The sequence below is a fragment of the Lepisma saccharinum genome, chromosome 27 (genome assembly GCF_977018435.1).
Source record: "Lepisma saccharinum chromosome 27, izLepSacc3.1, whole genome shotgun sequence".
In the NCBI taxonomy this organism is placed as follows: Eukaryota; Metazoa; Arthropoda; class Insecta; order Zygentoma; family Lepismatidae; genus Lepisma; species Lepisma saccharinum.
The window spans coordinates 38,711,644-38,739,631 of record NC_139255.1 but is presented as its reverse complement, the minus strand read 5'-3'; the positions used below and the strand labels follow the sequence as shown (position 1 = coordinate 38,739,631).

The 27,988-nt window shown below is 38.3% G+C and overlaps 1 protein-coding gene and 1 pseudogene across 6 annotated transcripts in view; both read right to left on the bottom strand.

Moving 5' to 3' along the window:
* Positions 1-27,988, bottom strand: part of Tgt (tRNA-guanine transglycosylase) — a 59,462-nt gene that overhangs the window by 8,977 nt on the left and 22,497 nt on the right. For 4 of the 6 annotated variants that reach the window (XM_083113348.1, XM_083113352.1, XM_083113353.1 and 1 more), the window contains exons 5-8: positions 26,407-26,568; positions 21,078-21,246; positions 19,929-20,123; positions 10,145-10,369 (exon numbers count right to left, since the gene is read on the bottom strand). In XM_083113348.1, coding sequence (XP_082969474.1) covers positions 10,220-10,369; positions 19,929-20,123; positions 21,078-21,246; positions 26,407-26,568 — 676 coding nt within the window. In that variant the 3' untranslated portion in view covers positions 10,145-10,219. Of the gene's footprint in view, positions 1-10,144; positions 10,370-19,928; positions 20,124-21,077; positions 21,247-26,406; positions 26,569-27,988 lie in introns of those variants that run through there. The other 2 variants (XM_083113350.1, XM_083113349.1) reach the window with 1 other exon arrangement.
* Positions 5,509-6,828, bottom strand: LOC145980224 (thiamine transporter 2 pseudogene; annotated as a pseudogene).

Sequence of the window (27,988 nt, the reverse complement as noted above, 5' to 3'; positions counted from 1 at the left end):
GGCTGGCTTGCGGTTCCTGTCATTTCCTTGCGTGCTGCTAGGAGCGTCAGTGTAGCCAGTTCCATCTGCTGCATGCACTGGGTTTAAGTTGTTGAAGTAGCGGGAGCCAAATGTGATGAGCCTGACTGCCATCGATGTTCAGTTCATGCAAAAAGTACATAATTGCATGATGTAATGGTAAATGCACCCACACTGGGTGTTATATACTCCTGGGTTGTAAAGGGGTGCGAGGAAATATTGTTTGTTTGTTGAGAGCACTTGCTATTTTGGTCACTGATTTGTGTACTAGTTTGATGTTGAACTGTCTTAGGGTCTTGGCAAGGTGGTTGAATGTGGTACGGTGGTAAGGGAAGGCAATCCATTCCATTTTATTGTTGCTTGCATAGGCGCCGACTCCATGGGGCTTGGGAGGCTCAAGCCCCCCAATGTTATCGATGCTGGGGCACAGCCCCCCAAATAATTTAGCTGAAGAGAATCTAATGTATTATTTTGCTTCTCTTGTAAAGTTTACTCTGAATTGTGCCACATGAACTTAACTTTTAATACACATTTGAAATGTTCTAGACCATCAACTTTGGGGGGAGCTATGACCAGAGACAGCAAAACACATGACTTATTACTATATACTAAGTATATAATTATGAGTATTGTTCACATTTTTACTAAAAAGTGTTTCAAAAGAAGATGTGCATGAACTAGGAGAGTGGATGGGACGTTCGGGATAAATGGCTCTCACATGACATTCAGAACGAGATCATTGATATATTAGGGAGATCCGTTTTCCGCTCCGTGGTAACAGATATTAAAAGTCGGGAATATTTTGATATTATGGTTGACGAAACTTGTGACATATCCATCCGTGAACAATTGACATTTTGCATTCGAACTGTAAATGAAAATTTTAATATTTTTGAGGAATTCATGGGCTTTTACGAGATTCCGAACACTGAGGCCAAAACTTAAAAAATGGAAGTAGTTAGTCATTCATTAATTTATTTCAGTGATCAGAGCCCCCCAATAATTTTGACAAGTCGGCGGCCCTGGTTGATTGTTTGGTTTGGCTGTCAAACTTGCATCTCTGCTTTGCTGCTCCTAGCGGCACGCAGGGAAATGACAGGAACAGAAAGCCAGTCCAGCAGTGAAGCAACGAGTTCCTAAGTGAATGGTGGCAGAGGCCACCAAAATTAACCTCTACAGTCGCAGAGAAAGTTAGTAACTCACTCACTTACGTCTAATTATTATCAACCATGTATTTTATTCCCAAACTTGAGAAGGCTTTATTGGTAGCTCTAGCCCTCAAAGATGATATATATATCTGTACATTTTGTTATTTAAATCACTCTTCTGACACTTTTGGATAATCGTGACAATGAGGATGAGTGATGATTAAATGAAACTGATAAAGAGACACTTGCAAAGAACACGTATGGCAGGACTCATACCTGGGAACTTCTGTGGCAAGATCAAAAGTTGACAACATAACACTCAGCCACCTGAGTGGCTAAAGGGATGATGTACCGTGAAGTTTAGTTTAATATTACTGATGATATTTGGCCTTAAATATCAATGTATAGATTGATGGATTGATTTGGTTCATTTTACTTTGCATTTCTGCCACTTTTGGTTAATTGCCAAGATGAGGATGAGTGATATGATGAAATTGGTGAAGCAACATACAAAGAACACCAATGCCCAGGCCAGGATTCGAACCTGGGATCCCTAGAGTGTGTCAATGTGAAGAGAAAACATCACCAACAATAAGTATTACTTAGGGTTCAGTCAAAAGCACTTTCAAGTGATGCCAGTACTCTTACCAATTTTCCCACCGGAATCGACACATAAATATTGTAACCATTAAAAGTTATTCAAAATATTGATTTATATTATTGTGTAAGCAGTGATGGCAATTTGGAGGGGTAAGTTGCCCCCCCCACACTTTTCACCACTTTTGTCCCCGCACTATGCTAAACCTTATCTAAAATGGGAAATATACTGTCCTTGCCCCCCCTCCCAGTTTTGGCACCTTGCAACCCAACCCCCCCGTTTTTGAACCAAACCTCCGCCATTGTGTGTAAATATTCCACTCCAATTATTTGCATCAATTAAAAGAGTTTTGCTTTGAAATAATCAAGAATTACATCACAATATTGAAATACCAGTTATGTAATCACAAAATTAAATTTTTCACAACAATTTTTCTACACATTTTTTTCTGCAAAATAAATTAAAACTTTGAATTTTGCATACTATCCAGGATAACTAGACACTGCAAAAGTGTTGCACAAAATGTTTGCAGACCCTGCAAAAGACAAACAAAATGATAAAAAATGATGACCGGTATCGGTAAATAAATATCATTGGTATCGATTCAGCTCTAGTAAAATTATTTGCTGGCAAATATTGCAGTAACTAATTACAATTTAAATACAAGGTACGGTAAAGCCAACACCTGGATATTGCAATATGCCATGAAGGTACCATATTTACTCATGTATAATGTGCACTTTTTTCCAAAATTTTTGACCCCAAAAACTGTGGTGCGTATAATGCATGGAATAATTCAGACAGCCAACATTAAAACCATGCATGATTTCACTATGTCACTGTATATAACACGTATATATACCAGGTGTTCCGGTTAATAATTCTTCATTGATCCGAAAGAAAACAAGTGTATCTGGGGAGAAAGGTAACAAATGCTATATTCAAAGTATGTGTCATCGCTAGCTATACATTTTGCCCATCTGTTCGTTAAATTGTGGATGCCCTACCAGAAAAATAGTTCACATTTTGAGGTGATCCAGTCAGCAAGCCATTGTTCGACATATTTGTAATTGTTGAAGTGTTGCTGGGAAAGTGAGTGAGACATCGATGAAAACAAGTGGTAGTTCGAAGGGGCTAAGTCTGGTGCGTATGGTGGGTGGGGCAAGAATTCCCAGTCAAGTGCAGAAATGGTTTCTCTGACGCCTTTCGCTGTGTGTGATGAGGTGTTGTCGTGCTGCAAAATCACTTTTCCGTGTCTTGTCGCCCAATCTGGATCTTTCCCATGGCATGAAGACAATCAGATGTGGTTTGGCGACCAACATTTAACTTCTCTGCCAGTTGTTGTTGCATTTGTGTATCGTCTTCATCCAACAGTGCTTGCAATTTGGCATCTTGGAATTTTTTGGGCTGGCCCGGGAGGTGCATTTTTTTTTTCAGTCAACTTGTGAATATGGGTTCATTTCTTGCTCTCTGATTGGCTGTTGGAAAGTTACGGTGCTCTGATTGTGAGAATATCTTATTTCCTATTTTCAGCGCAAATTTGCTGCTTTCTAATCTAATCTAACCTAATGTACAGCGCAAATAAGATATTCTCACAATCAGAGCACTGTAACTTTCCAACAGCCAATCAGAAAGCAAGAAATGAACCTGCATTCACAAGTTGACTGGAAAAAGAAATAGTGCACCTGGGTGATCTTTGTCTTTCAAGTCGAAATCACCACTTTTGAATCGTCGAAACCAACGCACATACGCATCTTGCATTAAGACATTGTCACCGTACGTTTCCACAAGGATACGGTGGCTTTCACTCGCATTTTTCGTTTGATTGAACAAGGAAAGCAGGATGTGCCGCACATGATCCTTATTTGACTTGAAGGTCAACATGTTTCCCACACAAACCCAATATCACGATCACTCGCACTCGGTTGCACATTCACGGTGTTTTGACAGGTACTGTCCTGGTAACACACTGACATAACAGTTGAGACTGTGCACCAACCCTTGCTTCCAGCGCCATCCAGTGACGAAATTAAGAATTATTAACCGGCACAACTGGTATAAACAGGTGCTAATACAAATTACCAGGTTGGATTTCTTTAGTACTAATATTTTTTTGATAAACACTATAAAAATGAAATAGCGATTTTAAATGATTTTTCACTTTGTAACAGAACGTTTTGCGACACCGAGGAATGGGGCACTCCGCCATTCTGGCAGAATTCGAGCATTCACCTCCTGTCTCATGGGATATGTATCAGCACTATTTGTCAGGCAAGAAATAATAGAAAATAACTTCCTGAGCGCTGCAAATACATAATTTTGATCTCGCTTCCTTCTACTACAAAATAAACAAGGTGGTTGTGAAGGGAAAGGATTGGGATGGTAAATACAGTGGAGGGAGATGGGGAGGTGGCATGGGTTGGTGACTCATTGTAAACACAAGATAATATTCTCCTGTAGGACCAAATAGCAACAGGCGACTCATTGAATAGGTATGATGTCATTTGCTCTTGATTGACATAGCAACTGATTTACAACTTACAATTAAGAAAGCCATTTCTTGAACCTGAAATGTACTGTTCAATATGTGCGATCCCATCAAAAACCAGGATGTGTGCGCATTACACACATGTAAATACAGTATATGGAGGTAGGACCCCACACATGCACAATCTGTTATTTGTGGAGGTGATATGATTAGCACCATGCTCCAGCTGCCTTTACCCTGCACGATTGCCCCCAGTTACGCCAAACCCACTCCTCCTGAAATCACCCACCCTGGGAATCGAACATGGGTCTCACATGTGGCAGTCAGACACCCTACCAACTGAACCTCCATGGCTCTTGATTTAAATACTAACAAGTGGAATTAATAAGCAATGTGTACAATTAAGAGTATAGGGATGGGCCGATATGAAATTTTGGCCAATACCGATAACCGATATTCTACCGATCCGATATAAAATTAGAAATGGATCTTGAAGAACCTGAAATGTTCATTGATCTCCTTAATAAATGTGTGTTTTGAGGTGTCTGCAGTGCAAGAGAAACTAAATATTTAGACATTTACTTTTTAGAAAGAAGATCATGGAAATTATCCATAAAAATTACAACAAAATGGCAGAATTTTGCACTAAATAGCATTTTGTAGGTTTGGTGCGTATTACTCACAATTCCAGAATATACAAAAAAGACGTTAAAAACTGTACTTACGTATGCGAGTATGTTGTTCCTATTTTTCCTTCTGTAGAACGACGTTTCGGAGATTAACTATCCCCTTCTTCAGGTTCGTATGAAAAAACTAGGTACTTAGCATAGTACCACGTCAAAATGTAATATAAGGATTGTGGACAAGGGTTGGTGTGGATACATTTAAAATATTATATCCTCGCCCTAGAGGTATATAAAAAGCTCGTCGTTCACTAAAAAAACTTGCACAATAAACCTATTCTCATGTTAAAAAAAAACAAGGGAAAATAGGAACAACATACTCGCATACGTAAGTACAGTTTTTAACATCTTTTTTGTATATTTTGCACTAAATTATCATATATTTATCGATATATCGGATCGGTAAAATAATCGGTAATTTTACCGATACACCAATATGGCTATATCGGCCAATACCGATAGAGTACCGATTAATCGGTCCCATCCCTAATTAAGAATATTATGTGAAGCTTCAGATTTAGAAAAAACGATCAAAAATTATTACACATTATCACATTTGCTTTACTTTATTAGTCACTGGGTAGCACAGTTCTTAGGAAGCCACAACTTGGTTTCTTTCAATTTCCTGAAGCCTATTCTGTAGCATCCATAAATAGCAATAACAAAAAATATTGCTGCTATTGCAATATAATAGAACCCATAAACTATAAACTGATCACGTATGTTCAGAGCTAATCCAGCATCACTAACAACAACAATGGTAAGTATAGTTTGAAAAAGAATTGCTAGAAATGTGTTGATTCCAAAAACTAAACCACAACTGTCTTCATAGATATATTTGGCTACTTCGGAATTTGCAATTGTTAGTGTTGTATTGTGCGAAATTCCAAATATGACGTATGCTATATACACGATCCAGATATTGGATGTCTTGGTGGATATTATAAGTGCTGCTCCTTGTATCGCTGCAGCAAACGCCATGGTAATTTCTCCTATTACCTTCCAGTTCAAACGCAACCAACCACATGCAAACGTAGTCACTGCACCAAATAAAGTGTACGCTGCCACAACAGCTCCGTTGTACACACTATCACCATCGCCTGCAACGTCTTCCCACAATAGCTGGATAAAGCTGATAACTTGAAATGAGCCGCAGGTAGAAAATGCCCACCACAAGGACCATTTCACAATATACAGATTCGAAAACGCATGGAAAAAGTGCTTCAAGAGTAAACTGCAAGCCTCGGAGAACCTTTCGTGAAAGGGCTTCACCTGTCTAGTAGACGTCTCTGTGTTTCCATCGCTAGCACGCTCCTGGTGAAAATAGATGCTGTGCTCTACAGACGGTAAGGATAAACTAAGCAACGTTGCAAGGGAAACGCTAGCAAGAGATATACAGTGCAAGCCGAAGTAGTCAGTCACGTGTAGCTGTATTAGAATCTGTGCAAGAATTCCGGACGATGCTTGCCCTGCTAAATAAGCTGCTCGTGTATGGCTGGTTACAGTCTGAAAATGATCCTTACTGACTTTAGCATAAATATACGTGTAATATGCGACTTCAGCTGCAGTGAAAACTCCGAAGAAAAATTCCATGACTATCATGGAAGATATCCCTTGACCCCAGAGCAAGAGAAAAAAGATCACCATTGCTGACAAACCTTCTACAATTATTACGGGCTTATACCGCAGGATATCAGTTAAGAGGAACACAACCACAAGTAATGGAAGGCTTGAATAGATCCACACAGGGTATATTTCTTGATTCACTTCACTTTCAGTAAAATTCTTTTGTGGACTTAACAAATAGAGCACTACGAATGGCTCTGATGGGCGAAATTCTTTAAAAAATCCAAAGGCACAAAGTAGCAATGATATCTTTAACCAAACTTTCATCTTGTCACTTGTCAGCTATCTTTCTTAATACGACTGGAGTAAATGATGGTAAGAAAATAGTGTGGCTGACAACCTATTATCTTATCATTCATTGTTTTACACAGATTAAGAATATCATCTGAAGTTAATAAATCAGCTTATCTTGAGTACATTAATCCACTAATCTATGTGTATATATACACAACGGAACCCTGATTTTACTTTCCAAGATATTGCATTCTCCCGCATTATACCAGGTGATCCGTTTGGGATGTCATAAAAGTAAAGTGTTATACACACAAGGTTAATGTACATTTCTCTGAACAGTTTGCCGTACTCTAAGCAGTAAGGTCGTAAGTTTCGAGTGAGCGGAGCATTGCAGACTTCAACCGTATGGTTGCGCTAGCATGCTGCATCAGAGACAATATGGTGGTAACGCCACAACAGCGTGTTCAGTGCGTCGTATGGTATGCAAAATTGGGATACTGGATACCATTATCTTTCAACAGGACGGTGCTCCACCATATTGCGCTCTCATAGTGCAGGATCATCTTAATGGGTGGGATATTCAACGATCGCTAGTGTGGTCATGGTGGACCCATCCCATGGCCTGCGAATAGCCCAGACCTAATACTTCCAGATATTTTGTGTGGAGGTACGTCAAGGCATTAATGTATGCACAAAAACCACAGACGGAAGCCAACCTGCGATTGCAGATTAGAGCAGGTTTTCAACAGACCACTCCAGAAATGCTGCATGCCACGTGGTGCAACATGTCTGCGTGGAATGAACTATGTCGAGTCCGCAATGGCGGGCCTGTTGAGTGCTACTGGGATACAAAAACTGTGAGTCTCCTACACATGTATGTACTATTAACAGGCAATACATTTGAATGGTTTCTGGTATATAACACTTAACTTTTATGACATCCGAAATGGATCACCCGTACAATCAATCTTGATGGTCCCAACATAGCAATATGCTATAAAATTTTTCTTGATTTTACATTTCCCACATTTTTAGATTCTCCGGGCTGGTTCTCTAAAAAAAGTAAAATCGACGTTTCACTGTATATGTGTGCACTCATTGTTATAAAACACATTCACAAATCAGCACCTGCAGGATTCTTTTTACAGAGGGGCAGGGTAGCAAGAAAGCTACGAATTTAAAGTAATTGCATTCCTGCAGTTAATTTATTAATTATTTAATTAATTCATTAAGATTTTTGGGTTCATCTGCACCCTTCAATGTATAAGGAGAAATATTTCCTTAATTAAAAGCCTTACCTGAGAATTAAGAAAGGGTGTAAAAAGCTCCTTGAGAAAGGTTAAAGTGCAAGGTTGTACAAAAGTAAGGATACAATAACTTATTCAGAGACAGTGGAAAAGGCGTTAGAGGCTAAATGATTAGAATTCCTGCTTTCGATGAGAGTGGCCCAGGTTTGATTCACAGTGGAAACCTCTAAATTTCAGCAGTTAAATTTATAATAACTACAAATCCATGTGTCATTTCAGAAAAAAATTATGAATTAGAATTTCCTTCATATGCTTTTATGATTAGTATTTAGCACAAGTTGCCTGTGCCTGCTCAGAAAATTCTGGACTGCTATTGTTGTTAACTAAAATTACATGAGCCATGTTCATGGTGGTTGTGGTTTAAAATTACTTACGAGAAATTTTCAAAAATTTCGCACTTCCGCATTGCACAATATAATGGTTAAATCCTGTTAATTTCGAAGATCCACTGTCTTCATTCACAAAAGGGTACAGCGTTTGAAGCAGAGATGGTACCGCGTCACTGCATTGTTTGTTCCCGGGCGGCGGTAGTTGTGATTTCTCCCGTTCAGCAGCGCTGATGTGCGCATCCTGGTTTGCGTCGTCTGCTTCCTGTTGTCAGGTGGCGTTGCCAGTTGGTGGTTGGGGGGCTGGGCTGTGCTTCTTGGTATGGTGACGTTCCTATTTCCCATGTAGCTGGAGGGGGGTCGAGGATGTGCACAGCATCTTTTCTTTTTCTGGTCGGGGATCCTTCTGAGGACAGGGTGCCTGGTCGGGTATGCCTGTCCATTGTCCAGGTTCAATGCTGGTTTCTGTTGGATGATAGCATGGGTTTTTTGACAGTATTTTCTATGACAGAGCCGGTTGGGTGAAGTATGGATATGAAGGAGGTGGTGTGGTTAGTGGAGTGGAGGTGTTGAGAGAGGCCTGATTTTGGTGTGTCATTTTTGGCATCTTTTAAGTGTTCGTTAATCCGTTCTTGGACAATGCGGATGGTTCTGCCAATGTAGGTGTTGTGGCATTGGCATGTGGTCTTGTAGACACCAGGGGATGCAAGTTTGGTATCTCTTGAAGTTGGGTAGTGCTCTTCCAATTTTGGATATGGGTTTATGTGCCACTCGGATGTTGAAAGGTTTGAGGCCCTCGACCCCCCTCCAGCCACACGGGAAACAGGAACGTCACCATACCAAGCAGCACAACCCAGCCCCCAACCACCAACTGGCAATGTCACCTGACAACAGGAAGCAGACGACGCAAACCACGATGTGCACGTCAGTGCCGCTGAATGGGAGAAATTGCAACTACCGCCACCCGGGAACAAACAATGCAGTGATGCGGTAGCATCTCCGCTTCAAAAGCTGTACCCTTTTGTGAATGAAGACAGTGAATCTTCGAAATTAATAGGATTTAACCATTATATTCTGGAATACGGAAGTGCGAAATTTTCAAAATTTCACATAAGTAATGAGCCATGTTGGTCACAAACACCAGCTTAGCCTGTCAACCAAACATAACTGCAAAATATGACCCTGCAGTAATTCCCTTTTCCTTTTTCTTCCCTGAAATTTCCATTCTGGGCGGAATCACTCAAATTCCCGAGCCGTTGATTCATATCTACAATTTCCTGTATGACAACCAAAAGTATCAAAATTACAGTGGTGCCTTACTGTTGGAACTGGTAGGAATTTACTACACTATAAGTTATCATGTGTGACAATATTCGCATGTGGTTTGTAATGCTTATGCACATGTTCATTATGTGGGACATTTGTTGTGTGAGGCTCCATTGTACGTCAATATAAAAAGACAGAAAACCTGGTATGAATATCTCACATTTTCATATTATAAGCACTCAAATATAGGGTTGTGAAACTTTTGAAACATACTGTATTATTGGCAGAACTGAAGGCATTACTCCACAAATACTACATTTACAAGCCATCCTTTATGCCACTGCTTGTGTAAACAACGTCCATACATGTTACATGCTGAAATGTAACAAATCCTTCCCCTTGTTTACATTTCCATGACACACATTCATCAATAATAAAAAATGCTCTCTATACTGAATCAATTTGTTTGTCATTTATTACAAAGGCTACCAAAAATTAAAATACAAGGCCCATACCTCAGGATTATCATCTAAGTGGTATATTAACAGCTTTCAGGGCATCCTCTGCCCACTGTGGGTATTTGTGGTCTGGATGAAGTGTTTCCATGAATTTCTGAACATATTCTTTGAATTTCCCTTCCTTGATGCTTTCTCGAATAGATCTCATTAGTTTCATCTGAAAGGAAGGAGCATTATGTATAATGTGTCTTCAATAAACTGTTGAATATTATTACTTTATTCTGATAAGTATACTTATTTTATACCTGTGCATGTGTCATATTATTACAGATACAATGGTATGCTTGCTGTGGTGTATTCCGTTTCCTTGATGGGAATGTTTCAGTAGCATGTACAAATGTCTTCTTGAGCCACTACATAAAAAAAATGTTTTAAAATGCGAGAAGATGAAATATGTACATGATAAATATGCAGAAACTAGAGTTGACGAACTGTATCTCTGCAGGTGACCTTGACTAATTCACGCAGATACAAGTCCGTAGATGCTACCTACTCGCCGTTGAGTGGTCGACAGCTCTTACAAAGTTAAAGGAGAATGAGACCCATTGGCTAAGGCAGCCAGTAGCTCCTCCCTTTGCTACTGCGCAGCCAGTCGTGGTCAAGAATCATGCGCAAAGATACAACTCGTCCACTCTAGTACGTACTCACTTTATCCGCGAAACTGTTTTCTCTTCTTTGTTCTATTAATTTCAGTGTCCACTGCCACCATCCTCATTGGAAACTTGTTGTACTGTTGGTTGGCATGCTTCTATTGTTCGTCAAGCAACAGTACAAGTTCCAACAAGGATGGTGGCAGTGGCCACTGAAATTAATAGAACAAAGAAGAAAAAAACAGTTTCGCGGATAAAAAGAGTACTAGTTTCTCCATATTTATCTACTACCGCATCTCTCTTCTCCTAATTATTCTGTACATGATGTTGAAACTTTTCAATGGAGAGAGAGAAAATCACACAGCACACCACAGCTCGAATATCTTCGCTATGATTACATGGACTTACATGAAGCATGTGTGTCTGCAACAACACTAAGAGTAGCAATGATGAAGAATCATGTTCTCTATTTTTATTTGTGCCTTGGATGTGAAAGATACAGTAGCACATTAACACACTGAAAATAAATACTCAATTGTCTGCAAAACTATTTTCATCTGATCTATTACTCTAGGTGGCCACACAGAACTGCCTCCAACAATATCAATACCAATATGTTTATTCATCATTAATAGAGGCACATATTTTTGGTAAATAAAAAAGCAAAATTTGGTACAAAAACAGTGTCATTTTCGGGTTCAAAAGTGGTAAATAAAATGAAATTTTGCTGTTATAGTGGTGAAAAAGCGGCATATAAAATTACATTTTGGTTTTAAAAATGTGAATATAATTCCAAATTTGATTTAAAACCTGCAATAAAGTAAAAAAAAAAAAAAGTAAAGTGCTCCCCTATGCCTTCATGGCATAACGTCCCACACTTTCTTGATCCGGTCATGAGTGTGGGTGATGTGATCAGCATCATGCCCCTGACCGCCTTTACCCCTAGGGTTTCCCCCAGGTACCCATATCATTCGATGCTGGATTGGCACCGGGGCCACCGCTTACAACGTTAGAAAAGTTCCCGGATTTGAACCAGCCGGGGATCGAACCCGGGACCTTGAGCTTGGTAGTCAGATGCGTTACCGACTGAGCCACCGCGGCCAAATATTACATAAAATACGCATATCCCTTCTAATAACACATTAAATCAATACCAGAATATTAAGTTTATTCCTGTATAAAAGACTCCATTGCTTCTCAAATGTTTGCAGCAGAATTAATCAATTTTCCTAGAATTCCGTGAATTGCATAACTCACAGGATACTTCAGAAAGTGTTGCATCGGTAAATAAACTCTAAATTTTGTGTTTAAGAGTATATTTCACATTTTGCAGTTCATTTTGCGTCATTTCGTGACAGAAGAGGGTAGGAAAATGCACCTCATACCTTTCAGAAACATGAAAAATTAATATTACAATGTGTTACTTCAAATTTCGTGTTTTCGTCAAGGGCCTCCCCGATGGCGCAGTGGTAGCGTCATCGCCTTGTAATCAAGGGGTCCCGGGTTCGATACCCAGTGGAGGCACAAGTGGTTCGGATCCCACTTTAAACTGTAGGTCCAGTCCCAATTAGCCTTACTGTGCATAAAGTGGACTTAAAACAACAAATCAACAAATCAGTGTTTTCGTCAAAAACGAAATATGCATGCCTCTAATCATTAAGCATTGCAATAATGCAATAGATATCATCAGTACAAATACAAAACATAATACAGAAATGGCAGAAACACACAGACATATAGAAACCTCTTCTGTAACTTCCACTTAGGACTATAATAAAAGAAACATTCATAACATTGAAACAATTAGTTCGAATTATGGAAAATTGATATCATTGTGAAGAGTAACTCAGAAAGTTTAAGAGGCAACATGCTGTGACAGGTTGTGCCCGTGCAGGAGCTATAGACTCGTTCAAACAACCGAGTTCTCAAAAACGTAATGTGTGGTGTGGAGTCATGAAACACAAAAATCATTGGTTATTTTATTGTCTTGAAGCGCACTGTAAATGGAGCAAATTACATGGGCATGTTACAGGAATATGCTGTGCCTCAACTTCCAGAAGAAAGAATCTTCCCGCAGCCACGGAAGTCCAACGCTTCTTAGATGATCGCTTCAATGCAGGATAGATTGGAAGAGGATCACAGTTCATGATATGGCCAGCATGGTCACCGAACTTCACTGTGAGTAACTTTTTCTTCTGGGTTGTTTTGGTAAAGACCAGGTTTATGTTACAAAGGTTCAAAATTTGCCAGACTTACGTGAAAGAATTCATGCTGCAATCCACAATTTGATGCAACTAATGCTAGAGAATGTATTATGGGCTAAAGTTCTCTTTACACATTTTCCGTGCCACCAATGGTGTGAATGCTAAAATGTACTAGGCATATAACAAAACTTTCTGGGTTTTGTATGTGTGTAAAAAGTTTTGGAAATCAATTATGGTAAGTGAAGAAAATATAACAATTTATTTTATTATAGTCCTAAGCAGAACAACCAGTATGGTGGCTGCGGTGGCTCAGTCGGTAACGCGTCTGACTACCATGCTAAAGGTCCCGGGTTCGATCCCCGGCCGGTTCAAATCCGGGAACTTTTCTAACGATGGAAGCGGCCCCGGCACCCACCCAGCGTCGAATAACATGGGTACCTGGGGGAAACCCTGGGGGGTAAAGGCGGTCAGGGGCGTGATGCTGATCACATCACCCCCACTCACGACCGGATCAAGAAAGTGTGGGGCGTTACCCCCACACCCCCTATACGCCTTCAGGGCGTGGTGCTATGCACAGGGGAGCACTTTACTTTTTTTTTTTTTTTTTTAGAACAACCAGTATGTCTATGAACAGTACTCGAAAAATTTTCTTCAGAGCTAGCCGCCAGGAAACCACCTACAGGCAATTGTGCATACTATAAGAAGCTGATCATCATGGAATTCAAAACATCATTAAATCAGGTGAGAGTTTAATTATGAAGTGCTTGCCAAGGGGAAGCGGGAAGAGGGGGGGGGGGACAAAGAGTAAGAAATTGTTACTGATTATATGGAAAGTTCACAACGTTGATAAAAAAAAATATTTGCTAACTTACACTGTACTGCAATTTGAACTTCAAATGTTTGAATCTTCAAAATATCGTACATGCAAATTTAAAAAAAAGTCAATATAACAGCAAAACATCACAGTCCCCAGGCTGAAATTTTCAGTCACCATGGCAACCGGGCAACCAGGATTTTTTGAACCCTGTCTATGAATGACTGGTATTCATCAAACAGAACATTAATCTTTTTGAAGCTTTAACACCAAAAATAAAGAAAAAATTCTTACTCTCTATAAGGGACCAAAAAACTCGGCAGTTGACTTGTAGAACAAATTGCCCAAAGAATTAAGCCATGAAACAAAAGTGGAAAGATTCATGTCTTTTATTCCATACAAGAATATACACAGACAACTAATGATTGTAGATGGATCTACAGACATATGTATTGAGCACAAGTGTAAAGTTGTGACACATGCAGGGTTGTGTGTACAGGGTCCAGCAGAGGAGTTAGACGGTTTTGAAATGTGAATAACACACTAAATTTTCAAAGGTACAGAAATGTATTACTACAGAAATACAAGTTATTGTATGCCATTTTTATTTACCATGACAGTTCGTGTAAATAAAAAAATGATGTCTTCAATTTACTTAACATATCGTAGATTGGTACGTATTACTCACTATTAAAGGAAAACAATATGTTAGATAGTATTAATACATTTAACTACTTACGTGTAGTCTACTACTTATGGAGTCTTATTAGGACGACCTGACGAAGGAGGCAGTTTGACCTCCGAAATGTTGTCCTAATAAGAATCCATACTCACTCACGTTAAGTAGATAAATTTATTAATACTATCTAACATATTGATTTCCTTCAATTTATTTCTATACACATTCGAAGGCCTTTTTCCTTTCCTTTTAAATGACCTACGTAAGATCTTGAGTCAGCACTTTGTCCGTTTGAACAATTGAAATAAATTCACATCAACAATCGGCGATCCGGTGAGAAGTTGGTGGCCTGCTTAACTGTTTGTCAGTCCAGTAAGCATGGAGCCCTGGAATGTGCAACATTGAGCATTTGTTGTGGAGGGATTCTCCAAGATTGGAGAATCTGTATTGAAAATGCAGCATCTTTTTCGACATCATTTTCATGTGGCACGCCATGGGCATGTACCAAGCCACAACACTATCCTCAGGTGGATGCAGAACTTCAGATTGACAGCTTCAGCTATGAATAGGTCACCACCTGGTCGTGTTCGAACCGTAAGGACACCAGAAAACATAGGACGAGTAAGGGAAGCTATCGTTAGGAGCCCAAGATGGTCTGCCAGCCAGCATGCTGTAGCGTTGGGGATTTCAGATCGCTCTGTACGACGAATGTTACATCTGGATCTAAAATTTCACCCTTACAAGATTATGCTTGTGCAGGAGCTGCATGATGATGACTTTGTCAATCGTAAAAGATTTGCTGAACAGATGCTCCAAATGTCCGAGCAAACGATTATTCTTATGAGTGACGAGGCACATTTCCATTTAAATGGATCTGTAAACAAGCAAAACTTTAGATATTGGTCAAACGAAAACCCGTAGGAGCTTCATGAACGGCCGCTTCACAGTTCACGAGTGACGGTATGGTGTAGCTGCATTTGGTGTCATCAGCCCGTATTTCTTCAAAAATGAAGATTAGAATTGTGTGACGGTAAACTCCGAACTCTATATCGCAATGATGAATACTTCTGTTTTACCAGAACTTCATCGGCTTCGGCGTAGGATAAATCAGCAAGACATATGGTTCCAACAAGATGGAGCAACAGCTCACAATTCTAGATCCTCTACGGCTGTTGTTCGTCAACTTTTTCCAGGACATGTCATTTCCGATTTGGTGACATACCCTCGGTCACCAGACCTTACAATCTGTGATTTTTTTCTGTGGGGATTCCTCAAATTCAAAGTGTATGTGAATAAACCTCGCACATTAGACGACCTGAAGCTTGCAATTAGAGATGAAACTGCAAACATTGATGGTGAAATATTGTAACGTGCCATCCGCTGGGAGAGGCTTTGAATGTGTGTACACGTAAATGGAAGTCACTTGAAGGACATCATTTTTAAGTCATAAAGAATTGCCATGGCAATTGGCATACAATAACTTAAAATGGCATACAATAACCTGTATTTCTGTAGTAATACATTTCTGTACCTTTGAAAATTAGGTGCGTTTTCACATTTCAAAACCGTCTAACTCCTCTGCCAGACCCTGTATAATCAAAGTATTAAATCAATAATGTTAATATGGTTAGTTAGCATACATGCAAGGTTTGTGCTGTTCCTCTCGGGAACCTGTTGTGCTGTTGTTTTGTGAGCACAACAGAAGCTTGCCAAGCAGTGGTACACATTTCCGAGAGCATGTGGCAGAATAATTAATAGAACATAAAAAAAAATTAAAAAATCACGATAAGAGAGTATATCTTCCCAGTATATAATTACATTTGAATGGCTTATTGCAGAAAGGGACCTGAGTCACTTTTTCACAATTCTGAGAAAAACAAGAAAAATCGTATAATACTGATAGTGTAAGAAAGAAATGTGCCGTTGTTGGCTCAAATATTCAGCATAATGAATAGTTAATTTTGCAACCCTCAATGCACCCCCCTGCAGTATGCTGCTAGAGATAGTGGAGATGAAAAAGTTATGACTCCAGTACCTTTCTGCAATAAAAGTGGAAACGTTGAGAAATAAGACGAGAAATATCCTACAAACGTTCGTTTGTCGTTCCCACATAAGATAGGATAGGTTAAGTTATGTTATATATTCAACAGAAAATTATAGATTCGGAAAAAAATTACAGTGCATTGCACTTTCTGGACTTTATTGTCGGTGTTTGAAGTACAATAATGTACGAGCTCATACATGCGTGTGTCATTCTACATCTGAGTCTGTTTCATTGCCGTGTGTAGTGGACCACTGAAGAATATCTTCATAAAATCCTTTGACGTCGTCTGTACATACGGCAAGGCAGTTCATATGTCCTTCAATTTAGTAAGCTTGATCGTCATACGTGCAACTGGGAACGTATGTGGCGTAGGAATTACAATTCTTGCGCCTTTGGACAGATAGAAGATGTAAGACGTGAAAGCTTTAATGAATTCGGAAACCTTGACAGTACCCTTATGTTTAACGCAGTATTCAAAGTAATGATATTTGGAAATCTGAAAATGCTGCCTATTCTTGTAGGAACACATGGTAGTTTTCACAGATGGCACATTTTTTTGTAGACATGAGGTCACCACATTGCGAGACCAATAATGGTACTGGTGTCAATAAGTTTGACAGTATTTTTACCGCTCCAAGCTGCATTACAGATTAGCATACACAGTTCGTACAACGTATAAATACGGCTAGGTTTATTGCAGAAAAGGACCCGAGTCAGTGATTGTGTCTCCAGCGGGACCCCATTATTAATTATACATTTAGAAACAGCACATCGATTACTGCCACTATCATTGGTTTCATTATCTAAAATGCTGATTCAATGATTACACGACAAATGGTTATAAATCCATTTTTGGACTGAAATAACAGGGTGAAATGCATTATTTTATAATAGGTAACATTTCTCTTTTGCTACATTAGACCCTATAAAGTCGTAAAAACACTTGTATAATGCATAGTCCATTGTATCAGTTCCAAGATGACTGGTTGAGTTGACAAAACACAAAATCTCATAGTTACCATATAAAATATAGCACTCCAATGGTCTTTACAAACTCCAATGATGAGCAGGGGCGCCGACTTGTCAAAATTATTGGGGGGCTCTGTTCACTGAAATAAATTAATGAATGACTCACTCTCTCCCTTTTATAAGTTTTGGCCTCAGTGTTCAAAATCTCATAAAAGCTAGGGATGTGCGGGATAACGAAGTCGGGACTGGGATCGGCAAAAAAATTTCCCATCCTGATCCAGACTTCGGGAAATGATTTCCCGACTTTTCGGGATCCCGAGCAGTCGGGAAATGCCGAATGCTCATTTTAAAATGTCATTATTTCTCGATGTTTTCTGAATTGTCAATTTCTGGAACTTATCGTAAATTGTTAGTTTTTAATCCAGAAATCACTTAAAGTGAAAAATGACGTGTAGAATTCGAGATTTTCAGAGCTTCGGGAAATTTCGAACATTTCCCATTCTGAAAATTTCCCGACTTAGTCGGGAAATTGAAAATTTTTCCTGTCCAAATCTCGTCCCGCACACCTCTAATAAAAACCCATGAATTCCTCAAAAATATCAAATTTTTTATTCACAGTTCAAATGCAGAATATTAATTGTCCACGGATGGATATGTCCCAAGTTTCGTCAACCATAATAGCAAAATATTCCCGACTTTTAATATCTGCTACCACGGAGCGCAAAACAGATCTCCCTAATATATCAATGATCTCGTTCTCAATGTCATGCGACAGCCATTTGTAGCCCGAACGTCCCATCCAATCACCTAGTTCATGCACATTGTTTTTTGAAACTCTTTTTAGTAAAAATGTTAACAATACTCATAATTACATACTTAGTATATAGTAATAAGTCATGTGTTTTGCTGTCTCTGGTCATAGCCTCCCCAAAGTTCATGGTTTATCGGTCTCAGCCCCCCAAAGTTGATGGTCTAGAAAATGTTAAATGTGTATTTAAAGTTAAAAATGTTAAATGTGTATTTAAAGTTAAGTTCATGTGGCACAATTCAGAGTAAACTTTACAAGAGAAGCAAAATAATACATTAGATCCTCTTAAGCAAAATTATTTGGGGGACTCTGCCCCCAGATCGTAAATATTGCGCGGCTCAAGCCCCCCCAAGCCCCTTGGAGTCGGCACCTATGATGATGAGATCATTAAAACTATCAAGTTTTCTTTCAAGAGGAAGCAATTACGATCATCAATAGATGAGCAGTCTTCAGTAAGTGTAATTCAGATAAATTGAACAGGAATATCACTCAATAGTATTCCATTATAATATGCCGTATTTACTCATGCATAATGCGCACCTTTTTCCAAAAAACTGTGGTGCGTATTGTACACGGAATAATTTGGACAGCCAACATGAAACCGTACAGGGTTATTCCATGATTTTGTGACACTCGCATTGATTTTTCATGTTTACAGAACCCTATCATGTAATATGTCGTTGTAAAGCTTAAATCATGCAGTGTCTGAACATGGTAACGGTATTCTATTCAAGATGGCGACACTAATGTGCAATGCATTTGAAATAAGCTCATCATGAAATGAAGGAACGTTCTCATTGTTATGGTATTTTGGATGCAAGAAAAGAAAAGGAAAAGTAAATAATAATTAAAATGTATTACTGGCCAAATAATATGACATATATGGAATGTGTAAATGCCTTAATGGAAGAAATCTTGTGCTGCTAACTGCTAGTTTGAGGGTCCTGAATCTGCCTCTTGTAAATGTTATGTTAGTCACGGAAAATATATACATTTTGAAGTTTTTAGAAAAGGTAAAGAGGAAATTAGCAAAACCACGTATAAAATTTAAAAGTCTATATCCCACGATTTTTCACTTTGAAATGTAATGTTCTGCAATATCAAGAAAAGCAGTGCCGTTCTGGCGGAATTCAAGCATGCACCTTCCATTACATGGGATGCATATCACCAGTATTTGTTGGGCGAGAAATAACTTCTGAACACTGCAAATCCATAATGTAATTTTGATCTTTCTTTCTACTATTACAGAATAAATAAGGTGGTTAAAGAGTGAAAGCTTTGGGATGCTAAACACAGTGGAGGGAGAGGAGGGAGGAGGTAGCATGAGTTGGCGACTTATTGTTTACACAAGACTATATTCTCCTCTTGGTCCACATAACAACAGGTGACTCATTGAATAGGTAGGATGTCATTCACTTTTGATTGGCATAGCAACAGCTTTACGACCTACAACTTAGAAAGCCATTTCTTGAACCTGGATTATACTGAGCATTATATAAGAGGTATAATTTTTTTGTCACTTTTCCCCATCGCAAACCAGGGTGAGCATAATACACGCACATGCATTATACACACGTAAATACGGTATTCTTAATGTATTGTACCTACCTGGAAAGCTAAGTTGTGAACCGTTAGCAAATGGCAGGCAACTGTCTCTTTGGTAACGATGGAATGGAGATATGCCCTGGTATAATGCTGGCATGTACTGCAGGAACAATTTTCATCAATCGGTCGGAAATCACAAGCAAATGTATTTTGTTTTAAATTAAGCTGGCCTTGGTCCACTAAGGCACATCCAAATCTCTGCAAAGTAATTACTTAGGATAAATCCTGTATCAACACTGACACAAATTATAACAACACATATTTTTGAATAATTTAAGCATAGTTGATTAGCTATAATTGATCTTTAGGCAGCGGACGGTCAATATTTCAACCACACTGGAATTGGAGGACGGACAGTCAATATTTTGGCCAGCATTGCACAGAAGCAATTTATGCGCAATTTCTTGAAAACTACACACAATATTGCAGTTCTGTCTTGTTTGTTCATTAGTATACATATGAAGGTATGACATACTTGAATTACAAAATAATATATCCATTGTTACTATTATTAACAAGCGGAGAATGAAAAAAGTCCTTTAAGTCCTTTGCTTTCCCTGTAAATTAGAGGATAGATTTACAAAAATCGCTATAACTCCTAAACCACATAGGTTTATTGATATAGGCACATTAACCAGAAGTCACCTGACATCTTACGGTACTAACACTAGTGGCAGCTTCTGCCAATTTGCACACACTGTAATGCAATTAATTATTATTATACTTATTCACTGAACGCCACCTTTTTGTCCCCACACCACTTCACTTTTCATTTGCGTCTGTGTATTTCTATCTGCAGTTAGTCTCTTGCATTGACTGAGACAGGCACTTTCTGAAGTTGAGCATTCTCCCTCACTATTTACACCAAACGAGATTTTTAAACCTTTTTTTTTCTTTTTTTTTTTTTTTTAAGTCCACTTTATGCACATATAGGGTAACTAGACCTACAGTTTAAAATGGGATCCAAACCACTATGTGCCTCCACTGGGTATCAAACCTGGGATCCCTTGATTACAAGGCAACGATGCTAAAACTATTTTAGACTAACATAGTATAAATGAAACGGAATATATATATTATACATTTTACTCACACAAATGAGTACGAGTGTGAAATTAGGAATGGTAAAGGAGGCAGCTATGAAAAACTTACTGCAGTTCTTGTTGGGAAAACACAGTCGAACATATCAGCTCCCAAAGCACAACAAACAACGATGTCTTCAGCAAATCCTACTCCCATTACATATCTGGGTTTACTGGTTGGTAGAATATCGGTTGATACATTCACCATCTTCCAGAAGTCATCTTTGGCCTCACCTCCACTGTGGAAATAAATATGGGCTGTCATGTTATTAAATTAATTATAAGGAAAGAATCAATTGTACATCAGTGTTCAAAACAAGACCTTCTTATTTAGGTGTCATTTTTTACTTAATGCATTAACCCTAGCAGCTAAATTCCTCTGTTAAAGAAAGAAAAATACCAATGTCTGAAAGATAAACATTTTTTTTCACTTAGGTAGCAATTTAAAATTATAAAAAATAAAATTAATAGCATTTTCAATTTTCTGAACACTCCTAGAAGTAATTCAACCACTCTGTTGTAAGACATGTCTCAAATTCATATTTTAAAATTCACAGTACAATTTCAATGTTTAAAAAATTGTAGAATTTTGTTAAAAAAGGTAAAAAGTAAAGTGTTCCCCTGTGCATAGCACCACGCCATGAAGGCGTATAGGGGGTGTGGGGGTAACGCCCCACACTTTCTTGATTGTTAGATATAAATATTTTAATTGCTATCTAATCATATTCATTTAGTGCTTAGTAAGAATATTTTCTTACATTTACACAAACAAAACTAGCACACAAGCAATTTGTTCCTTCATGAATGAAAGACCTAAATAGGTGGTGTCATTGTATTCACTCGGAAGTGATTTGTAAATTGTTCTGTATTTTAGAATGAACGACTGCATGTAGCATGAGACTTACAATTGCAAACCGTTGGGTGGAGTACATGTAAATTTCAAAATACATATTCTCCCTTACATAGAATGGTCGAAGTGAGGGGAAGGGTATCCCCAAGTTAGCAAAATGTTTGCACAGCATGTTCCTAGCATCATCCATTTTCACCTAGTTAAACCATAGAAGCATGCACTCCAGTGGCGTATGCTGGTTTTAACTTGTGGGTAATCTCAGACACTTGATGCATCTAGCCACTCCTGAAGTCTCCCTGCAAATTTACCTCAACATACATACAGGATTTATGAATATATGTGTGAAAAATTTGACCTTATTGTTGTGACCACTGTCGAATAATTGTTGTGATTGCAGTTAATCTACGTTTAGAATTTCAAATAATAAAACAAGAAAATATAATGAACCTATAAGAAAGAAACCTGTAACAAAGAATATGAAAGGAATGCGGTAGTGAAATAAAAACCCTCAATATTAATTGAAGTGTAAAATTCAAGTTGCCCCAGTAACCAGTTACTCGTGCATTCCCAATTTTTGTTTTTATACACGAAAGTTTAAGTTCAAGACCTGTGGTCCAAGAGTTGCTACTTGCCTACCTGCATTAACTATTTGCAATTTCTCCAGAAAAGATCCTGTTCCAAATATTCTCACACACAAATATTGTATTATATCCATTGCCTTTAACTTCAGTAAACACAGCACTAGCACGAAAACTAAACCACTAACAGCTAAACAAATATTAAATTTTCGAATTGCTAATAGGAACAACAGCACAAAGCCACCTACAACATGCATTCAATTCCCTGCGCCAATCTTCTATTGTGGTTCCTTTCTGCTTGACTCAGAATTAAATTCCCTATGGATGCTGAAAAATTCCGTTTCCCAGCTTTATATTCCCTGAGATGCGTGAGGTTCTATAATTTGGAATCATTTCGTTTGTTGCTTGTATATTTTACATTCATACATCTTTTATCTTTATGATCATTATTAATCTAAAGAGGGGGGGAAAAGGTAAAGTACTCCCCTGTGCTTAGCACCACGCCATGAAGACGTACAGGGGGTGTGGGGGTAACGCCCCACTCTTTCTTGATCCGGTAGTGAGTGGGGATGATGTGATCAGCATCACGGCCCTGACCACCTTTACCCTCCAGGGTTTCCCCCAGGTACCCATGTCATTCGACGCTGGGTGGATGCCAGGGCCGCTTCCAACGTTAGAAAAGTTCCCGGTTTTGAACCGGCCGGGGATCGAACCTGGGACCTTTAGCATGGTAGTCAGACTGAGCCACCATGGGGTAAGCAACTTAAATTAACTAATATATATAATTTACGTCTGATAGCTTTCCCTTTCAAAAATTATTCATTTCTGTGAAAGAAGTACTCTCACTGGTTTTGAAGGCTACAAAGAGAAAGTAATCACGCATTTGAAAATACAAAAATGAAAACAGTAAGCATATAAATAGTTCAATTACTTCATTAATCGATTGATTAAATTGTTATCTGACGTCGCTTTTCTGCCACTTTTGGCAAATCACTACGAGTGATGATATGAAATTGATGAAGGGACATTTACAAAGTTCACCCATGCCCAGGCAGGTGTTTGAACCCTGGAGCTCTGGCATCGTAGGGAGCTGTGCTAACACTCCACAACAGAGTTCGGTGTAATTTCTTGAATTTCTAGTTCAAATTTTAATTTATATAATTACCTTCATCTTCAATATTAAATTTATTTTTCCTTTGACAATATCTGTTGAAATAGCAGAGATCAGGAAGACAAAAGCAAACTTAAAATGAGAATTAACATAGAACTGGCTCGTAAATGTTGTTCAAATTTCCCTGTTTCTCGCGCACTTTCACATGTATTTTCTCTACTCCCTTTTCAGTACGTAATTTGTGAACCCAGAATTCTGTTTCCTGAGAAATTTCCCTGTCGTAAACAACACAGCTCCTACGATACAAAGGGCATCGGGGAAGAATGGCATGAGAGGATGCCAGCTGAGGAAACGATAAAGGCTCTGGGCTGGAGAGTCCAACTCCAACTGATGGACTCTCTCCAGAAGGAGGTTACCCTTGCCACGGAATCACCGAGCCTGAGAAGCAGTGTTTCCTTCCCCTCTTCCCTCCCTTCCGTCAAGGGATTTAAAGGAAGCCGGTGGAATCTCAACCTGACGTCACCAGATTCCACCAGCTGGAGAAAGTGGCTGAAAGCCTCACGGATATTCCGTGGCAAACGGTTGAAAACATTCGCGCGCTGGAAGGAAGGAAATATGTGAATCAAAGATTGGTTCGGAAGAATATTGAGAAGAAATAAAAACAACTTTTTAAAAAATTATAGCCGGGTCATCTCAGATTAACTAGATGACCCAGAGTATGCATCGCTGATGCACTCAGCTAACATTTTCACTTCAAACGCTGCTTATACCAAACACCAGGATCGCCGAATTTAATAGGATACAAAAAGACATGGAAGCCACAATTACAGTAAAATGACCAAACTCTTTTGGGTTCTTTATATTAGTCATCATTTCTCTTGTAGTCTACGGTCATTATTGTTATTATTGTAGTCTATGGTAATAACCACAGACTACAAGAGAAATAATTCTACAATGCAAGCAATGCGTACATACAAGAAAAATTTATATTAGTCTTTGAATCCACTGAATACTTCCAACACTTTAGCAAAAGGTGTTCAAAATACTCATTTGACCAGACAATATGTATTATTTACTCTATGCAAAAACCTCGTTAATCCGGATCCCGATAAGCCGGACTTCGCTTGATCCAGACAGGCAAAAGGCCAAAGAAAAGCAAAATACAAGGTTTTAAGTGTGGCTAGGAGTCAACAATCACACATCATCATAATATGGGTATCGAGTATGTATGTACTGCATTGTATCTACAGGATTGCTTTACATTTTACTGTACTGTATAGTGTATTTAGGCCTATGCCCTTTAAATACACCATAATAAATGTGTTTTGTTACTATAAACAAAGTTATAATACACTTTCTACTGTTCTTTTAGGTTATTTCAGTTAATCCAGACTTTCGTTAAACCGGTCAACTTATCCCCCCATTAGTCCAGATTAACGAGGTTTTACTGTATCTACAAATTAAAGCTGCTGACCTCTGTAATGGAGTGGTTCTCACAATATGCTGCAATGACAGGGTTTGGGTTCGAATCCCAGCCTAGGTATGGTTGTTCTTTGTGAGTGTCCCTTCATCAAATTCATCATCCTTGCAATTAGTCAACAGTTGCAGAAAAGTGAAGCAAAATAAAGCAAATTAATCAATCAATCAAAATAAAGCTGGTCTCACCTTTCAAGCTTGACGTATTCTCTAGATATATGCAACTGAAAATAGTGCTTTGTAAATAAGCATTTTTTTTCAAATACCTAAAAATCAAATTTGTTTTTTATTCACAAGCCTTATCAGTGGTCTCATAAAAATAGGATCCACACTAGCTCACGATTGATTGACTTGATGTTTTAAGTCCACTTTATGCACAGCAAGGCTAAACAAGACTGGACCTACAGCTTAAAGTGGGATCCAAACCACTGTGTTCCTCCATTGGGAATCGAACCTGGGACCCCTTCATTACAAGGTGGCGACGCTACCACTGAGCCATTGGGGAGACCCACACTAACTCACGAGAAATGATCAAAAACCTAAGAGGTCAAGGGTCAACAACTCACTGATTTGGCATGTAATCACCCATACATAAGGACCTTGATTTTTTGCAAATATGATAACACCAAAAGATGATAATTGTTGCAAAAATAAAAAGTGTTTATGCAGTGACACATTCTAAATGCATTTTTCATGCATTTGAAATCATGAAATAAGGCAAATTTGGCATAAAATGCAAATTGTGGTCTTTGAAATGAATTTACAGACATGTTGTGGTTAAAAAATGAAAAATACCATCAAATATAAAATGTATCATATTTATGCATGTATAACATGCCCATTTTCCAAAATTTTTATCACACAAAAAACTGTGGTGCATCTATTGCAACAGCTACATGAAACCATATGTAGATAGATGTTTCCAATGATTTATCACCTTCTATGAGAACTTTTTGCCTCACCGAGAGAGAAGCAGTGGGGGGGTCTGGCAGGAAATCTACTGTACATCTACCATCACATGGAAGTTGTAACACCAGTATTTGGCATGCCAGAAATGGAAAATAACTTCCTCAAAAATAATTTCGAACATATGAATCACGAACAGGTGAAGCATGTGAAACATACAAATTAATATATTAGTTTAAAGGCACAATGAAGGTATAGTTTTTGGAATACTTGGCAGAAAACTGTGCTAAATTAAAAATGCAAATTTTATGAAAACTAACAAAAAAAAATTAAAAATAACACTAATTTTGAAAAGAAAATAACAGCAAAAAATTGAGGATGCTACCCATACAACAACCTAGATAAACTTTGAAGTCAAAAGTGAATCTCAGATAATCTGCCTGCAAGTGACTTCCATTAAGAGTCAAATGGAATTTACCTTAAACCTCCAATAGCAAATCCAGGTACATCTCGCTGAATAAGTTGCTTTGCACTTTCAGTCCGTAACTCTGAATTTAGACCTCCCTGCACAATTGGGAAGAGATTCTGCTTTTCTGGGTGCTTGTGAGCTTTCAAGCATCTATCCAACCATCTTGTTGTTCTGAAAATAAAATAGTTACACCAGTGAAAACAGGACACGAAGTACCTACTTTAAGGAGTATATCTTTTGTTACAAAATTTATTCTCCCCACCTTTTTCAGCAAAAGCTCGAACATTACATGTGGCTTATGGCTTACCAGGTTGCTAAACATTGATAGCAATTTATAAAGTAGACAGCAGAAAAGAATGTAGCGTGGGGGGAAAAAGGATAAAAAAAATCACGTTAATATTCTGTACATACAGTGCATTTATTTGTTAATTGTGTTGCTGAAACGTATGTCTGTGAAAATATTTCACAATTACAATTAAACCAATCATGTATTGCTATCACGGAAGATGTTGGAAATGCCATTATTTGTCACAGTTTGTTATCAAATAAGAATTGTACATGAACACTCTTTGTTCTAAGAAAACTAATAAGCCTATTGGTTTATCACTTATTACTAGGGCTCGGAAGTTGAGGAAAAATTATTTTTTTTCCTAGTGTTCGAAGACGAGGTGCAACATAATATATGTTCATTTTGGGTCATTGTAGACCAGAAAAAGGTGGGTTTTATTTGTCCTTTTTTGCCTTTTTCAGCATTTTTTGGCTTATTGGTCCTTTTCTAGCCTTTTTTTAGGTCTTAACGGCTTTTTTTTAAAACTTCACCTTCTTTCGACTACGTTTTTTTTGCTCATTCTCAATTCGAATCATCATCAGTTCACCTCCTCTTAAACATTCTTTCTGTAGTAAAGAAATAAAAGAAAAATAATAATAATAAATATATTTGAACCGTCCCTGAAACGAGAGAAAAAACATTTTTGGACGACTGAAATAGGATCCGAAGTCCTATTTCTGTAACCCTAGTGTGGTTAGGCTAAATATGATTCTTCAAATATGATTTTTCAAATTATGTTAATCTAAAAAATATATAATGTCTGAAAGAAGATGCATTTCATTCATATAGTTTTTTCACACTGTGTTCCATACCACCAGAAATTTATATTTTTTTTATTCATTAAATATGTAATAAATACTGAAGTCATTAATTAATTTGGATCACATTTATACGTCGTCTTTTCCGTTTTTAGGTATTTTTATATGTCTTTTTTTGGCAATTTATATGTCTTCAACTTCCGAGCCCTACTTATTACCATAATCAAATACACAGAAACATACAAATCTTTCTTCATCACGACACTGGTGAGAAAGCAAATACTGACATTCGTGCAGACAAAGAGTCATCATGTTCCGACATGGATCTGTTCTCAATAACATGTTGTTGATCAGAGTTAGATCTATTGCAGTGTTCCACAGTGTGCTCACCAAAGAGAAACTTGACGAAACCTCAGCTTGGAAAGCTACCAAATGCACTTCAGTTGAGGGGATACGCAGATTTGATTTCGCCAGCAAGCAGTGCGGTTCCAGGCACTAGAAGAGT